We start from the raw sequence: 17,549 nt of genomic DNA, 5'->3' as shown, positions 1-17,549 counted from the left end.
CACAAACGAGCAAGCGGAGCGTGTTGCAGAACGGCAGCTGCCCCGAGCTGCCAGCGCGTGCCCGTGCTGGGGGCAGACGGGTCCTGTGCAGAGCCCGCTGCGCTCATCCCGATTTGCTCTTTGGAAAGCAAGAAAGCTTGGGAGTCTACGACTCTAAATCCTGGTCCGAGGCAGTTGGCTTGGATCCCGTGGGATAGCAGCGATGCTGCAGGGACAGGACCTCTCAGGTAAACAGATTTTTTGCATTTACCTGCTCTTGCAAGAGTGTTGGCAGCCAGCGGGCAGCTCTGGGCTCCAGCGCCGTGTTCCTGCAGTCCCATCACAACTTGGGGTCCGGAGTGATGACAACCTGTATTTCATGTGTTGCGTGTTGGACAGCATCCCTTAGACTGGCTGGCAGTGCCAGGGTTTATCCCTGGCAGGAGTCATCTCCTCAGGTGAGGTTAAATATCTAGCTAAACTTTCCCCATCAGCATCCAAGAGCCTGAAAGCTCCCAACTAATAACCTGCTTCTGGCACAACCTCTGCTTGTTTCCACAATGCCTTTTAAGCAGACCCTCTGAAAAGCAAAGAGAAAACACTGCAGGCTTCACAGAGCTGCAAAAACTCTGTATCTTATGCTCCTTCTCTCAATTACCCCTTTCTTACCCAAAATGATTCGACTTGGGCGGAGAGCACAAAACTCTCGGGAAGCACAAAGCCAAGTAGCCAGGCAAGAATGCACGACAACAGCATGAGAAACAACTGCTAAGAAAGTCAGAACACGGCTAAGCAACAGATAGGCCTTGAAAAATAACCATTTTCAGGAGTACTTCACTGGAAGGACCAAAACTTGCCTCAAACACCACTGCTCCCCATGTCCCACCTGGAAGCAGAGAGGGTTTAGCAACAAGCAGCCCCAGATAAAACTGACCCCTTTATGCAGGAAAGAATGCATGTTTATTGGCAGTAAAAACCATGGTTGGAAAAAAACCTATCAGCGAAATTACACTTTTTCTTTTTGTTATGGAATTTACTCAGATGCATTGTAACTTAAAAAGATCTGGAAAAACCACATGCAAAAGGATTTCTAAGTAGCAGCTAAAACTTCTATTCCAGCATTACAAGCTATTCCAAATGATTTCCAAATTCCCAGCTATAAACTATTCCATAAACAAACAGTTTTACCTTTAAATCCCCTCCACCCAATCCCTCTCTACCCCCAGTTAGTGCAGTGCAAAGGAAAAACCCAAGGAATTTACATATTATTTTCCAACGTATTCCATTGCAATTTTTGCATGTTCTGCGATGAACTAAAATATATATACAATTTTCTCACCATCATAAAAAACATTTCCCTTCTTATTCACAGATATATATTGTGGCAAATGGCTGAATAATTACTTACAAACAAAATCTTTTTCTTTTTTCTTCTTTTTTTAAAAAAAAAACAAGTTTCTTACAACAGTAAACACAAGAGAGACCTTTTCTGAGGAATGACCAACTTGGGCAGCGGGAGGGACAGTCGCTCATCACTTGTGGGCAGCTACTGCATCTATCCCATAGTCGGGGAAGTGGCAAAGGTCCTAGATTCCCTGCAGGAGCTAAGGGAGAGAGACGGCTCCTCATCTCTTGTGATGCGCGTGCTCATCGAGAGGGGATGCCCTCGTTGCCAGAAAAAAAGGTTGGGAAAAAATGGTGTTTTTTAACCTGGAGAGTCATGTAAGGCTTTAGCTGGGTCTGTTGGACAGACCCGAGGACAGTCTCGTTGGCTCGGCCTGGAGGAGCGTTGCGCCCAATGGTGCCTTGGTAGAGCGGGGCTCCTCTCCCCGCTGCTTTGCAACACCCCTCGCGTGGTGCAAAACCTGCACCCGCAGCCCCAGGGCTCTTGGGGCAACTGTACAACACTTAGCTTCAAAATGAACCCATTTCCCTTTTCATGGACAGCCCCAAACTCTCCTCTTTGATACCCAACACCAACCATCCGGCCCAGAGCCTCAGTGCTCCACAGCAAAGCCCCAGGACACATTCCACCAGCGAACCACTTCAGGGCATGGAAGCACCGACTCCAAAGGCTGCTCATTCCACGTGCAATCCTTAAAAACAGGATAGAGGAAAGCTGCTCCTTATCACACACACGTATTTGTTCAAAACAGAGCACTCTGGAAGGAAACGACGGAGCTGGAGAGTAGAGCCAGTGCCTGGATTCCCACCCAACAGCTCATCTGCTACAGGGGGTCGCAGTTTGGAAAGCAACGAATACAGAAGGACAAAGCAGTAACACAAAGAGAGATGCTCTCACAACCTACCGAGGTCGGGATGTGATGCTGTAGCCCTTACTCATGTGGGTTCACCCCACTGAGCTTGTTAGCGAGGTGGGACTTGTAAGCGCTGCGGGAAAAGGCAATTGCCCCGGCCCAGGCTGCTCAAGGAGCCGAGCGTGGCAGCGTAGAGGACCCAAAGATGTCCCTCCATGCGTACCTGGTGCTCAGGTGGCTTCCCAAACCCTCGCCTGGCAAGGGACGCTTCCCGCCCCTGCAACACCATGAGATCCCTGCCAACCAGCAGGACCAGCCCCTCCACCCTGAGCAAGTCTAGTGGGACTAAAGGTAGTTTGAAAGAAAATGGCCTTGGGATGCCAAAGAGGGTTTTCTCTTCCTGCTCTGCCCGGACCTGGAGTTCCACTGCCAGCCTATGTCTGCTGGTCAAAACCATGCCTTGTTTTGCAGCTGTATACAGGAATAGCAGCCGGCCATTTCCTCGTTCCAAGTACGGATGTCCTCGCTCCGCGCTCTCACCCCAGCCGGAGGGCAGTGGCGCTGGCTGCTGCTGTCCAACCTACCCACTAGACTACCAAAATGCTCCTCCAGCGGAGTCCACGTGAGCAGCGGGCAGGTGGGAGACCATCATTCCTCGTAGCGGGGGCTACGTCGCTCCCTCTCCTTCGGGATCTGGAAACACCTTTGTGCACCCAGACACCAACCCAGGTGCAACCCTTCCGCTTCGCCCTCCCACCACCACCACGACAGACTTGAAAACACAAACGAGCTTGGACACCATCCTCTGGAGGCAACTGCATAGAGTTTTTCCGCTCTGTCCGTGCAGGGCAGCGTGCCTTCCCCAGGGCTCTTCTGCAGACGTTATCCGATAAGACCACGGATCTTCTGTACAAGTGACACCCCCAAGGCCGGCGGCAGCCCCTGATGCCCGCGCACACACACGCACGCGCTGGACAGAGGAACCGGTTGCTAAAGAGTCTGCGAGAGACGCGGTGGTCCCGGCAGTCCTGGGAGACGTCCGGCTGTGCTTGGAGCCTTGGGTGTCGGGACAACGGCGCACGGTCGGCAGCGGCTCGCGCTGGCCGCTCGATGACTTCCCACCAGGCACGGCCACCATCATTGCACGCCCTCCTCTTCCACGTAGGTGGAGGGAAACCAGCCGACCTGCAGGGCAAATGAGAGGTGAGCAGAAGACTCGCGAGCACGAGGGGCCTCCTGTCTTGGCACTCTAAGTGTCCTGGGCATGGCCACACACAGCTTGTCACCAACGAAGAAGGGATGTGGGCATCAAAAACCTGTCTGCAAAAATGATGCCCTTGTCTACACATCAAAAACTGGGTTCACAGATTACCGTGAACTCTGCAAGACACCCAGACAGCCGAGTGGCCTCCTGCTGTTGTCCGGGATGCCGAGCGTGCTGCTTGCGGGGCCATTCCAGCAGGAATTCCCCACGTGCCAGCGCAAGGAAGAGCGCGGTGGGCCACATGCTTGCGTGCCTGCCTGGCCACAGCGCGCTCCCATCTGCCGGCACGCGGCCGGGTGCCGCTGTCACCCACGGCAGGACGTGCCACGCACCTCACTCGCGGTATCTGCTTACATGCCCGGTCTTGCAACACAGCAGCACATCCACAAGCCAAAAGAAGAGCCAATATGAGTTGCATGCAGCTCTTTCTCCTTCCCCTTGCTCTTCTGGAAGCATTTTTGGGGAAGGCTGCCACTAGGCAAGCTCTGACCAACGCAAGGGAGAACCACGTGCTACAAGGCTGATCCGGGACGCTTTCGGACACAGCAGCTCCCGGGTGCACTTACCCTGCCGTTGGTCTCCCCCTTCCACCATCCCTGGTCGCCGCCTATCCTGCTGTAGATCTTCACCACGTCGCCCTCGCGCAGGGAGAGCTCCCGCATGTCCCGTGCTGCAAAGTTGTATCGCGCCACCGCCGTCCCTATGACTCGTGGCGTGAACACTGCGGGTGGACAAAACACGCGGCGTTGGGAGCTGCTCTGCCACGCGGCAGCAGCTGAAGCCTGGGAAAAGCTGGGCTAGGTTCAACCTGGGTTTTCCACCACAGTCCTTGCTTCCATTGTGGCACTGCGACCCAGATAGGCTTAGATGTTGGGCTTGGTCTTATGGAAACTTCTCAGCCGCTCGCACCCTGGGGTGTCAAGGTTAAGCTTGTTGCTGGCTGTGCTTTAAAACATCTCAATGGGGCCTTGGAAACTTGGTCCTAAGACAGACCAGTGTGTGCAAAAGGACCCTGGCAATGCCAATCCCACCTGATAATCCGCTTGTGACACAAAGCACGAGGTCTGAGATGCCCTAAGGAGAGCCAGAGATGCTCCTCAGACTCCTCATTCTTGGAGATAAGAGAATTGGAAACTGCTGCTCAGCTGCTGGCGGGGAGGCCACGCTTCCCCAAAAGGCTCCTCAGGAGGCTGCCCACCACCAGCACCACTGATCTCTGCTGCTTCAGGCCAGGGGAAACTTTCCAGGGAGAGGGAAAGCAGCAGGAATGTCCTGGTCTGCACACAGGAGCAATGGGGAGAAGGAAAAGCAGCCCTGTGGGTCATCACGGTGTGGGAGGAAGGAGAGCAGAGGGCAATGGTTGGAGGGATGCGACAGTCCCCATGAACTGCTGAGCGAGTGCTCCAGGGCAAGCAAGGGGAAATGAAATGCACATTTCTGACATTTGGGGACAAAAAATAAATAAAACCAACCCTGAAGGGACTCCGAGTTTCAGTGAAGTTGCCCTGCCGCCCCAGGACTTTTGAGCATTACAAAGCAACAAGTTTAAAAAGTTTGCAAACCAAGGTTGAACTAGGTTTGGGGAAGAGCTTTGCCCAGATTTTCAGCTCTGAGGATGGACGGAGATGAGGATGACAATGGAGACGGTCGATACACACAATACACAATTCATCAGAGGTTTGTTCATCTGGGCCAGACAATGGAGCAAATGTCATGACAGCTTTGAACCCTTCCAGCAGGAGCTTGCTCAGGGCACATTTCCGTGCAAATTAACATTTGGCAATACTTTTACACAAAAGTGCAGCTATAGGATCCCAGATACCCAGAATTTTATTCCAGTTCCCTGAAACAGTAAGTGTTCTTCCCAAACACGGTACCAAGAAAAGCACACACACTTCTACAGATGATTTTCCCTGTAGAGCCTAAAGCAAATGCTGAAGACAAAAGCACAAAAAGCAAGAAATGACCAGGCACAATTTTGCTCCTCCTGATCCCTCCTAAACAGGGAGGAAGATGCTGGTCTGCACATTGGGATCAACAGCTTTCAAAGGCCAGGGCACCCCTGTCCCTTTCTCTAGGACACTGAAGCCAAATTTGCCAGCACGGGTTCCCCCATCTCCTAAGCAAGGTGCTCCTGAGCAGGCTCTGGTTGCAGAGCTCAAAGACTGCAGGACATTGAGATGTTCTCCTTGCACAGCAAGGAAAAACAGTCTTGCAGATGGTGTGATGCCAATGCTCGTTCCCTGAAGCACATGGGGTAAGTGGGTCAAGCTTGAAGTACATCATGAGATCCCAACGCATCAAATTTAATTTTCTTCCCCTTTCTCAATAGTTACAGCTCCGGCTCCTCCTGCCTTGTTTTGAGGGAGAGAGGGAGGGAGTGCGTTTAAGTCAGGATTAATTAAATTATTCCTCTTTCCAAGCTGTGAACCAGGACAGTCCTGGTGACCCCCTTGTGTCTGCAGATGGAGAGGGGCAGTGGGGACCTCCCAGGTCCCACTGGTGATGGCTTTCAAGCTGGTGATGGTTGCAACCTGGTAGGGGCTTCTCCCTCCAGGGAAGGACCACTAGGAGGCACTTCCCTCCCAGGAAAGGACGGCACTAGTACCTGACCAGAAGGGAGAGGAGGAGGAGGAGGTCGGAGAAGAAAAGCTGAGGCCCTGAGGACTGAGAAAAGAAAAGTTGTAGGAAGCGCAGGAGGCTGCAAAGAGGTTAGAGAGAAACAGAAAGAGGCAGAACACCAATTAAAAAGGAAATTAAAAAAATAAAATAAAATTTCAAAGCACAACGCTGTCAAAGCCAACGGGGGAATGCTGCAAATCTGCAGACGTGGGCACAGGTCTCACCCAAGGGCGAGAGCCTGGGACTTCCCTGGGGCATCGAGGCCCCTTCTTGCCTTTCTCCTGGTGGAAAGCGCCTCCCTGAACCAAGGGAAAGTTTCTTACTCCAAATACATCACACGGTTTTGTTGTATTGGAAAAGAAGCTTAACCACTTCTTTTAATTGGGTTTCTTTGGTAGCCTTTTTAAAAATTGAAAAGGCTTTTAAAAAACACTCTTCCCCAAAGAAGTTAATTTTCACGCTCAAGCTTTTAGGTAAAACCAAAAATTTTGCATTAATGCAAATTTTGCTTTTCATTTGAAAAAAATTTCAATTTTTTTTTTCCTCTCTCTCCTTATTAACCATCTCTCCCATCAGCTCCATTAAAGGCAACCCCTTGAGATTATAACTGTCACCAGTGATGCTGGAATTGGATCCATTAAAACACATGCACAAACACCTCCGTGGGCAGATAAGACAGTAACTCCAGCTAACGGTGCAAGCGCAAACCACCCCTGCTATAAACTCCTTCACTCAACACCATTCCCACATCTCGCTGCAACTTTCCTTTGAACACCCGAGCTGCGTTTTTCGTGTGCACAGCTGCATTTAAGCCCGGTTTTACCTGGAGAGCGCGTGAAGGTCCTGGAGGTAGAACGTTCCCGAGACTTGTATGGGTATTTTAAGGTTGTGTCCAGCTGCTTAAAACTCTCTTTCAGTGAGTGGCTCTGATAGTACTCAACCAGCTCCTAGAAGGGACCAAGGGCAGCGGGTCAGAGCCGCGGCGCCCCGCGTGCCAGCCGCCCACGGAGCCTCCTTCATACCAGAAGACTTTCAAACTTCTTGGCTTCTGTGATGTGGATCCAGTTGTCCTTCTCCACCACCTTGATGTGCTTCACTTCCTCGTTAAACCTGCGAGGGGGAAGAGCCAAGGCGGTGAGGAAGCTCTTGCCCTTGCTGGCGGGCGTTGCAAGCGCGGGCGGCCGCGCGGGCACTCACTTGATGCTGATGGCAAAGCGCTCGGCCTCCGCCGGCCTCTCCCGGATCAGGTAGGTGCCGCTCACGTGGGACTTGAGCAGGTTGTCCGTCTGCTGCCGCTCCATGTTCCCTGCAAACCTAAACCCATGTGCGCTGTGAGACACCACAGAGTCATAGATGCCCCTGCACCCCTCTTCAGCACCGCTCCACGTCCCTTAGGGTTGTGCCTCTTTTGGGTGATGGCTCAAAAAGCAGCTTGCAGAGGGACAAAGGGCTCTCAGATGTCCAGCTTTCCGTGCAAGCTGGCACGTAAGGGCTCCTTGCATCCACACAAATCCTATGGGAATGAGAGCCACGGACTCCGTATCCTCATGGCATGAAAGCCCATCAGGAGGCTTCCTTCACAGGCCAAGGCCTCCAGAATTGTGCACATACACATTGTTAATTAAAAAGGAATATTTTAAAAATAGGCACGTTAACCAAAACCATCTGTCTTTTTTAAAAGGCAAGATTGGGGCAGTGGAGAAGCAGGTCTCATCCAAAACTTTGGAAGCAGGAATGGAAGTGCCTGGAGATGCACGAGAAGCTGCTTAGCCACTGACTAGAGGATAACGAATGAGTTACGGATAACGGGGAGTGCAGTATCTTGCCTTTAAGTCTCTTAGGTTTCCAAGGCACCTAGCAAAACACTAATCGGAACCGATCCCCATGTGAATAAGGCATCAAAGGCTGCAGAAAGGGGAGGATTTAGCTGCACTGCCAGCGAGATGGGGACTCAGCACCAAATCTGCAGGAGAGAAGAGTCTCCAGCGCCTCTGCTTTTGTCTAAGCCCTCCTCACCACTGCCAGGGTAGAAATCCTTCCTATGCCGCATGACCTGGAGGCAGCTCTTGAGCTTGGCCAAGGCCATGGGTGGTCGGCTGGCTCATCCCTATCTCCCACACATCCATCCATCCATCCATCCATCGGAGTTGCAGCAGGGATGGCATTCCCAAAGCACATCCTGATTTGCTAGTCCCGTGGATCGGTGACCACGGAATGAAATTAGAGGGCAGAGGTAAGACCATCGCACACGCCGAGCCCCATCGAAGGGCCACTCACCAGGGATACGCCGTGTAGTCAATCTCTCGCGACGGAGGCCGGCTGTTGGGAGGCTGCAGCAAAGGGAACACTGCTCGTTACCGCGCAGCCCGGTGCCTAATTAGGCTATAGATCAGCTGCGAGAGGCTCCTCTCTACGGTGGGGTTTTATGTGCCAAGCAGTTCCAGAGTTATTGGCTTCGGGGTTGGAAGACAGTGTTGTAATCAAGTGCTCTCTTACCCTCCCTGTCCAAAACAGCTGTGAGCAGCATATTGCTATTTATTTTTTTTTTTTTCATTTATCTGAGCCTTTTTCAGTTGGGAAACAACTGAGCTTTGCAAAAAAAAAAACAGTTAAAAATACAGCTTTTCTGTACTGCGACTGATTTCAAGCGCTCTGCTAGCGAGTCAGCTCCGTGCTCTTTGCAGAGGAGCACCCAAGGTCTGGACCTGATCCCACCAGCCACATGTTTGGGTGCTCACAGACAGGTATAAATGGAGAACATGACTGCTCCTGGCCAGTATCACTGGAGCCGTTGAAAAACGGAGTGTGAAAGGCACCAGTAGTTCCCAGAGAGGGCAGAAATATTGCACGTTGTTTAGCACCTGACTTCCACCCATTGCATCACTGAGAGTTAACCTCATAGAAAACCACAGAGCTCTTTATTTAATTAAATCAATAGGCAGCAGGACTTTGATCAACCATTAGTTGCGAAAGCCTGAAAACAAAGCGGCCGTGAAATCCCACCAAGGTGGGACAAGAAGTGGGACAGGCAGCATCAGATGGAGCTCCTGCAAGGGCCCCAGCTCTCGAGCAAGACCCAGCAGCAAAATTCCTGGTGCCAAGCAAACCTGGCATCACTAGGGCTGGTTTTAAGCACTTACCCTTGCATCAACAGGACAGGGTTTTACCGACGAGCTGGGGAAATAGCCTGACTTCTTCGTCTGTAGCAGCCTTCCCTATAAAACAATGGAAACGGGCATCAGACCAGCATGCGTGTGATGGAGAAGTGGCTTTGCCTTGCAGATCCACGGCACTGACGCGGCCAAGGCTCCACATGTCTCACGGACCCCATCATTTCCCAACAAAGCCCACAAAGTCCCAGCACTCCCAAAATATCAGAGCGCCAAGACTGGACTGGCACCATCCAGAAATCATTGGCTTAAGAACCATCCAGAAACCTCCTGAAGATGCTCTCACCTCCCACCACTGCGACTCCGGGTCCCCCCTCAGCAGCTCGATCACGTCTCCGGTCTGGAAGGTGAGCACGGGCTTCCCGGGAGGCGCGGGGGTCCCGTGGTAGTTCTGCACCGCCACCATTTTTGGACCTGGAAAAGGAGGGAAACGGCTGCATTATCCAGCACCCCCTAAGAGAAAAGGAAAGCAAAAAATCCTCTCCTTTTCATGTAAATCACAACTCTGAGCTCTGCACAGGCGGGATTTGGGGCAGGCAGGATGGGTGCACAGGGAATGCAGCCCTGGCTTCTGAAGCTGCCCGGATGACTGAGCTCAACAAGCAGAAAGGAATGGATGAAGAGCATGCCGATGAAGAGCATGCGAGGATGCCGGAGCCCCGGCGGCCTCGCTAGGCAGTTTCTGCTGGTCACCAAATGGCAACGGGCTCCACCGATTTGCCCGCGATTGCAAAACGGAGCAGCAAACACTCAGCTTCCATCAAACTTCAACAGAGCCTGGGACTCGAGTGGCCCTTGGCCCCTGGAAGTTCACAGCCAAAGTTCGGCTGTCTTGCAAAGAGCTGCACATTAAATAAGCTTTTCCAAATTGTACTAAAACCACAGTGTTTATCTTCCAAATGCTTCCCCACCTCTGCCTTCAGCTGCCTCCTCCCTGCCTAGGCAGAGCACTGGACCCTTCCAGGGATTTTTTTTCCTTTAACCACCAGTTTGATTTAGGTTTCCTTTTTCCAGACTTGGCTTTCCTTCAGACAGAAGAGTCACACGAAAACAAATTGTTCCTTCTCCTCCCCGCCAGAGCACAGGCAGGACAAGCCCTGCAGCCCGGCGCAAAGCTGCTTCGAAGCAGCTCTTTGCACAGGAGACCTGCTCGTAGCTGCTGCTTTGGGAAGCAGAAGGATCCAACATCACTGAATGCTGCTGCTGGCCCTGATTGGCACCATTCTGCTCTAAAAAGGAGCTTTCTCCACCCTCAGTGCTCAGGCTCTATTGACACCTTCAGCCAAATCAAGACATCATTTCCCTTTGTCCTCCTGCAATGCTATAAAGTCCTTACCAGGTCCTGCGCCCAGGGATTCCTGCAAAAAGAGAAAGAAAAGACTAGATGAGGATGCGGCCTCCTCGGGTCTCCCCACGCATCCATCAGGAGCCAAAGGGATGAGAAACCGGCTCCTCTGGACTTGCTGGTGGGGAGGACGCCAAGGTCACGTCTAAACCTGGCTCGACGGGAGCCTCGAGGCCAGTGGTCCAGGGAGCAGAGAGCTCGCACCATGGCCACTGAGCAGAGGAGGCAGGAAAAGGGCTGTCACACAACCTACCTGGTCTGCTGAAGAACCTGCAAGAGAAACAGCAAAATAAGCAGTTAATATCAAAGGCAAGGGAGCCCATTTTCTGCTCGTCTAGACACTATTGGTAGCAATAAAATGTCATGGACACGGACACGTCTTGAGCAAAGAGGCAAAAGCAGAGAGGTGGGCACAGCTCTGACATTGTGGGTAGCTCTGTGATTCTGTGTACTTAGTGAATACCAGACAGAGCTTTGTAAAGAGAGGCTTTTAGATCATTCCCACAGATCTATCTCCCTGTCCTAAGCTGCTAATGATGTAATATAACTTACCAATCTTGCAGGGGGGGATGATTTCCAGGCATTCCTTATGAGCACCGGCTCCACATTTCGGGCAAAGATAGCCCTGGTAGAATGTCCCTCTGTGCAGAAGACAGAAAGTCTCAATCTCGGCTTTGAGATTTGCATGTTTTGATAAGACTTAGATAGGGAAAAGCTACAAAGCTACTGCTCACCTTAGGAACATCTTGCATGCTTTGCAATTGGTGGTCTTTTCAAACGTGTACATCTGAAAGCTATGGTGATTCGCATTGGCTTTCTCCGGCTTTATGTTGGACCTAAGGCATAAGAGGACGGGGGTCATTAACTTGTCCCTCCGAGTCATTCAGTGCCCTGTGACCTGCCCTGCAGATGTTGTCTGCCTTTCAGTCAGAGCTTGGAAACCACGTGGCCTGATAGGAAAATCTAGTGTGAAAAACAACTCGGGGCTTGACTGTGCAGAGAGAAGATTTTGCATATCCAGTTCCCTCTGATACAAAACTCAGTGCAGGTCAGCACTCCTGCAGGTCAGGAGCTCACCTCTACCCTCACCAGGACTAACTCCCTGCAGGAGAACTCTCTGGGGGAAGAACTTTCCTTGGTCCTTCACCCATCCATCCCCTGCACCCCAACAACTACACCAAATGTCACTCCAAGCTTGCACCCATGCTTTGGTTCAAATACCAAAGCATGATTTTGAGCTGGAAACAAACTCCCTCGTGCAGGGCCCATCCTGGAGGTCCCAACGAGCACTGAGCTCCCAAGTCTTGCTCGCTCCTGCCCTTGTGCCCGGGTCACGACAGCCCGGGCGCTCACATTGCCATCTCAAACTGCTCCATCCACTTCCTCTTCATTTCTTCTGTCTTGCAGAAGAACTGGAAGCCCTGCTTTCCTTGGAGGTGGATCAAGTAGAAGCCGTAGGACCACTGCAACAGATAAGGAGAGAAACGATGGGCTGCTCTGCCCTGAAGGCACAATAACAAAACTCACTTTTATCACTCGTCTTTTATTACCCACTTCGAAGCCCATCTTAACAGTGGGTTTCAGCGACTTCCCCCTTTTTTACTTCTCAAGGGCTACTGAGCCTTTATAAAGATAACAGAAGGAAAAATACGTCTGTATTTCCACAGCACATGACAATAAGTGATGCATGGGTCGGCTCTGCGCTGCACACCAGGGCCAAATGGGATTGTACGGTGGCAGATGAGAAAACCCAGATTTTTCTGCTCCGCTGGGTCCTCCCCAGCCATTATATCCCTCCCTGACAGCAAGCGACAGCCCAGGAGGACCATCTGACCTGCCCGGTGCCCATATGCTCGGGCTGTCACATCACAGCACCGCACAGAAAAACACGAGAGAAAACCGTGTGCTTTGCTTACCATTTTTCCATGAGACTAGAAAGCATCGGAGAGCAAAGTGGAAATACATTGCATTAAAACCACAAAGCAAGCAGCGCTGCTTCAGCATCCGAGCGGCAAAATCGGTTGCTCCTACCCCAGCGACACTCATCCAGCTGCACCATCCCTCCTCACCCGGCACGTGCGCGGCCGGAGCTGCTAAGCTGATACTAACTCGCTGCTGGGAGGCCAGGCTTACTTTTAGGCCACGGCCTGAGCCCGCCGGAGGAGCCGTGTCGCTCCCAGCGCCGGTTTTGGTGGCCGCTCCCGTTGCCTTTCCCAGCTCCTCCGCCTGCCCTGCGCCTCGCGGGAGCGTCTGGACTCGGTTCCCACTTTTCCCTCTCCTCTCCGCCCCGCCGGCTGGGCACGGAGCGGGAGCCGCTTCCGCCCGCCGACTCGCATCATTCCAGCTCCTCCGCGGCTCTTTTGCAAGGACGGAGGTCAGAAGACCGAGCCCAGCCTCGCATCAATAAACATTTCCCAACTCCCTGAAACCTGAGCCTTCTTTTTTTCCCCCAGCTTTTTCCAAGCCCTATTTCTGCTTTAAAAGGCTAATAGGGATACACTACCCACCCCCAAACAGCTCCACTACGCTCTCCAGCACAGCTGCCCTCACCCACCTACCTTTTTAATGTCTTTGTTGTTCATAGGGTCGTCCGTCATCTTGTGGAAGAGCAGCTCAATGATTTCTTTCAGCTCATAATTGTACCCTTTCCTTTTGCAGACGATCACCACTTTATCAAACAAAAATAAATACCTGCCCAAAGCAAAGAGCAGGTCAGTCAAATGTCTAAGTTAAGCTGTCAGTAGTTGGAGAGCTCTACAGATCTTCTTGCCCAGGAATTTTATGGTGCTTTCTGCCAATGCAAGTTTAATAATCAAATGCATGAGCCCAAAATGTCTGGAGAAGTGAAGCCGTGTGCTGGCTTCAGTTATTCCAGTGGTATTAACTCAGTCCACGGGCCACCGAGTGGATATTCCAGTGAGGACAAAGCCCTCACCAAACAAAGGGCATGTTTTGCTTGGGAAAACTTCTGTGACCAATAATTCTAGACATATCAATCCTAGCAGGGACTTTCCTTTTCCTTCACAATTAATAACTGCTCTGAAAAACCCTATGTTGCTCTCAGCTGTTTGCATCACACCCTTGGTTTGTTTTTTAGGAGAACGTCGTCGCTTACTCACCGGTCCTGCTTCGTATGGTTTACTATGGATCGGACCTTCAGTTCACCATCTATCTTGGGCCTCCCGAATTCCTCCAGCTTCACTTGCTGCAGAAAGCAGAGCACAGTTGAGATTTACAGCTGGAGCTCGGGTCAGAAATACAGAAATAGGAATGTTCTGAACACAGTGGGTTTGCACATGGTGCTGGGGCCATCGCTGCCAGCCCTGTCCACCACTGCAGACACTGATGTGAGCAGCATCGCCTGCACCCAAAGGGTCTCCCATGCACAGCCTGGGGTGACATGGGCATGGGATAAACTTCTGCATCTGCTGATGCATCGCAACAGCAGAGCAAGGCTCAGAGATCAAAGATTTGGGATCTAGAAAGCAAAATTCCCATGACATAAGCTGTTTTTACGGCGTTTTCTATGCAAATGGAATGAGGGCTCTTGTAAGTACAAGAGCTTTGTCTCCCGTCCTGACCCCAGACGTGGAGAGTTTGGGAAGGCTGGAATCCAACCCAGGGTTTGGGTCAGCCTGTGTGTCAGCTCAAAAGCCGCTGCAAACGTTACTCAGGGCTGCACAGCCGCATGAATCACTCCACTTACACAGCTCTCCTTGCAGGAGAGAAAACATATTGTGAAGCTGGTCAGAAAAGTAAATATTTCAAACAGCTGTGTGTATAATCTGATGTTATTTCCTCGCTGTGCCATGTGGGCTCTGTGTACATAACATGGAGCAGCCCACGGATACCAGTCCCGTGAGCAGAGACAAACCCCACGGGAGATTATTCTGCAGAAAGTAGAAAAAAGAAGTGACTGCTTCACTAGTGTGTCATCTTCACCCCAAACCTGCTCCGTCTGCTGCAAGGATGCAAAGCGGCACCCATTTACATGCACGTTTTTAGGGTGCACGATGTCTAGTTGCTCACGTGGAGCAGGACGAGCACGGCTGCTTCAGGCAGAAGCTCCGAGCCAGGAGAGCCCAACATCCCACCTGGGAAGTTGGGTGGATATTTCTCAAAAATTAAAAAAAATTGGTGTCCGCCTATTAAATACTCATCAAGTCAAGACGTTATCACGAAGTCAGGATGTAATGACAAAACCAAGGCCCTGCAGCCCCTCTGGGTGGGCAGCTCTGGCTCATCCTGCCCTGGCGCAGCCCCTTGCAAGGCAGCCCAGGTGCTGGCCCCGCATCGTGGCTCCCCAGGGACAGCGAAGCCGCCAGCCAGCTGAGCCCTGCAGCTGAGCACCCACCCCAAAGAGGAGGAAAACTCATTAGCCTCCAGCTCTTCCCTGGAATATTAAACTAATGGGCTTGCTCGGGGCTAAAAGCACGCGAGCAACGGGGCACCGGGGTCGGTTATTGAGCAGGAATGGGATCGGGCGTCCCAGGCCTTGGGAATTTGGGAGATGAGCTTCTGCTTAAGCTATGCGGCTGAGGTTTCGTGCTTACGTGCGTGTCCCACATGCCATTCCTCGCCAAGCCCTGTCAAGTGTCGGGACACAGAGCCAGCACGTTGTCCCTGCAGCGGCAAGCGCAGCCCTAAGAGCAGATTAGGGAGCAGATGCCCCAGAGCTTATCTAGGGACCCCGTGGGTGTCCCTGTCCTGATGACACAGGGAAAAATCACCAGCACCTTATTTCACAGCCAGCTTGATTTTGTACTTTAGCAATGCCTTCTGTATTGCCAGCAAAGCCAGAGTGCAAGGGGCTCTCCAAACATGCGTGCATCCCTATTAGGTGGCACATCCAATCCTGCAATAATTGCACTGAAAAAACAGGCATGATGGTAACGAGCACAGGGAGGTTGGGAGTGGGAGGAGGGAATACTGTCCAGCTTACCAGATTTTCTATGGAGCTCTGAAACTCACTGATTTTCTTTAAAGTCTCTTTGTCTCTTTTTACCTCATTTATGTACATGGCCAAGTCCTAAAGAAAAAAAAGTGAATGTTGATTTGTATTTTTCAGACTAAAGTAGTACTTTTATTAAAAGGAGAAACCCCATGACCCCCGCTCCCTGGAGACATATCCCTCCTTCTGTCAACACGCTCCAGACTCAGAGCAGATAAGCAGCTCTAAGGACGCCAGGAACACAAGCTTTGCCAGCAGGAAAGGAAAAGCAGCTGAACATGTTTCTGCAGAATTGAAAGCAAAACCCCATCAGTTAAAATTAGGGATGTGCAAGACAGTTGCAAGCACCGAGTCACCCACCAGCTCCTGCAACACGGGTGCAAACTTGGGTGCAAACCTGTCCTCATCCTCCGTCCTTGTCCCTTTGCACAGTTTCTCCGGATACATGCTGCAATTTTCCCCATCTCCCAGGAGAGGGCAATACGGGACCCCGACCCTTGTGGCATACGGGCTCAGCTTACCCAAATTTTGACCCAAAGTGAGAGAACCCTATTCTTTCCACTCAAAAAACCCAACTTCTGGCATCCTCAGGAGTGCATTTCCTCCGCCTGTACCCTTCTCACCCACCCCCTGCCTGCTGCTCCTCCACCACAGCTCTTGTCACCTTAGATTAAAGCTGAGCACGGAATCCTTTAAGACAGCCCCTCAGGTTCCGACCTTCCTCAGCTTCCCAAGACGGGAAGGGTTAATCAAAGATGATAATCGCAGACCTAAGTGACAATACTTGTTACGTCACACGCTACCCGAGCGAGCCGGTGGCAGGGACGGTTATGGAGAATGACAAAACCAAAAGCGAGGCCAACGTTCCCTGCCAGCGCCTCTTCTGCAACAGCAACAGGCACCCCAGGTCTGCAGGATTTTGCAGGGGACCTTCCCTTGCTCCTCCATGGCTTGCAACCTCGAAGCCAAGGCACGATGCACTCGCCAAATAACCCCCCGTGCAATTTTGCCCATGCTGCAAATCCCGCCTCATGCAAACCACCACACGTGCAAGGTAGAAGGGAGGTGAATTCCCTTGGGAAACGCGGCTCTAGCTGCAGATTTCCAGCCCCCGCTGCACGCTTTCCCGCCCCGGACGGCGGTAACGTCAGACGTCTGCCAATGCACCAGACAGAAAGTCTGCAGTTTGGATGAAAAACATCACCTCCAGGCTCAGCCTTGGCTTGCAGATCAATTAAAATCCAAGCGCGCTGCTTCCTATGCCACTGGCCAGCCCGGCGCGGTCTAGGTTGCATCCGCACGCTCCCGATGACAGGGCCATGGAAGCAGCCCGCCTCTCCAAGGGCTGATTCCCGAATCCTTAGAGCAGCCAGAGTCTCAGCGGGGCTCCGAGTGCTGGCTAAGAGTGCACTGCAAGTGCAGCACTGGGATCTCACCCATAGGAGCCTGCCCAACACCAAAACCCAGGGCTAGAGCCCGTAACTCGGAGCCCAAAGATCCTGCAGGGACCCACATGAATCAAAACAGCCCCTTCTGGTATCAACATTTCACATCACGCTCCGTAAAGGATGTGACCTAGTCAGGATTTAACAGCTGCTCCCACTTCTGCTGTTCCATCTCCATCAACAGTAAGTTTGGGGGACAAAACCGACTTTTGGCATGCGAGGAAATTGCTGCTATGCTCCTTCCTGGTGCAAAGGCTGTTTATTCGAAGCATCATGCACTGTGCAGTAGCAGACTGAGAATGCAACATCCTTCAAATAACCTTAACTTTAAACAACCTATATATTGGCTCTGGATCCACGGGCTTGCAGGGATAATGGCTACAAAGGTCACCGACTTATGTAAGCTCTGGGACACTCGGTATCATTAAAGAGCTGAAGCCTCGGAGGTAGAAAACAACCAATGACCTCAGAAAACAGGAGAGTGTCCAGGCATGAACCCTTCGACACTCCCAAGG

At 51.8% G+C, this 17,549-nt stretch overlaps 1 protein-coding gene across 5 annotated transcripts in view; it reads right to left on the bottom strand.

The window, feature by feature from the left end:
* Positions 1-1,220: 1,220 nt before the first annotated feature.
* VAV2 (vav guanine nucleotide exchange factor 2) overlaps positions 1,221-17,549 on the bottom strand; it is an 86,366-nt gene continuing 70,037 nt past the window's right edge. For 2 of the 5 annotated variants that reach the window (XM_026049275.1, XM_026049277.1), the window contains 17 exons: positions 15,581-15,667; positions 13,758-13,843; positions 13,197-13,329; positions 12,555-12,569; positions 11,992-12,101; positions 11,373-11,474; positions 11,191-11,279; positions 10,892-10,908; positions 10,630-10,651; positions 9,580-9,707; positions 9,264-9,338; positions 8,401-8,453; positions 7,321-7,437; positions 7,146-7,233; positions 6,947-7,070; positions 4,068-4,222; positions 1,221-3,422 (listed from right to left, as the gene is read on the bottom strand). In XM_026049275.1, the coding sequence (XP_025905060.1) occupies positions 3,375-3,422; positions 4,068-4,222; positions 6,947-7,070; positions 7,146-7,233; positions 7,321-7,437; positions 8,401-8,453; positions 9,264-9,338; positions 9,580-9,707; positions 10,630-10,651; positions 10,892-10,908; positions 11,191-11,279; positions 11,373-11,474; positions 11,992-12,101; positions 12,555-12,569; positions 13,197-13,329; positions 13,758-13,843; positions 15,581-15,667 (1,449 nt within the window). In that variant the 3' untranslated portion in view covers positions 1,221-3,374. Of the gene's footprint in view, positions 3,423-4,067; positions 4,223-6,109; positions 6,203-6,946; positions 7,071-7,145; positions 7,234-7,320; positions 7,438-8,400; positions 8,454-9,263; positions 9,339-9,579; positions 9,708-10,629; positions 10,652-10,891; positions 10,909-11,190; positions 11,280-11,372; positions 11,475-11,991; positions 12,102-12,554; positions 12,570-13,196; positions 13,330-13,757; positions 13,844-15,580; positions 15,668-17,549 lie in introns of all 5 variants that reach the window. The other 3 variants (XM_026049276.1, XM_026049278.1, XM_026049279.1) reach the window with 2 other exon arrangements.

The sequence above is a fragment of the Nothoprocta perdicaria genome, unplaced genomic scaffold, assembly GCF_003342845.1.
Source record: "Nothoprocta perdicaria isolate Ctin4 unplaced genomic scaffold, notPer1 scaffold_6, whole genome shotgun sequence".
NCBI lineage: Eukaryota > Metazoa > Chordata > Aves > Tinamiformes > Tinamidae > Nothoprocta > Nothoprocta perdicaria.
This window is presented reverse-complemented; position numbering and strand designations above follow the sequence as displayed.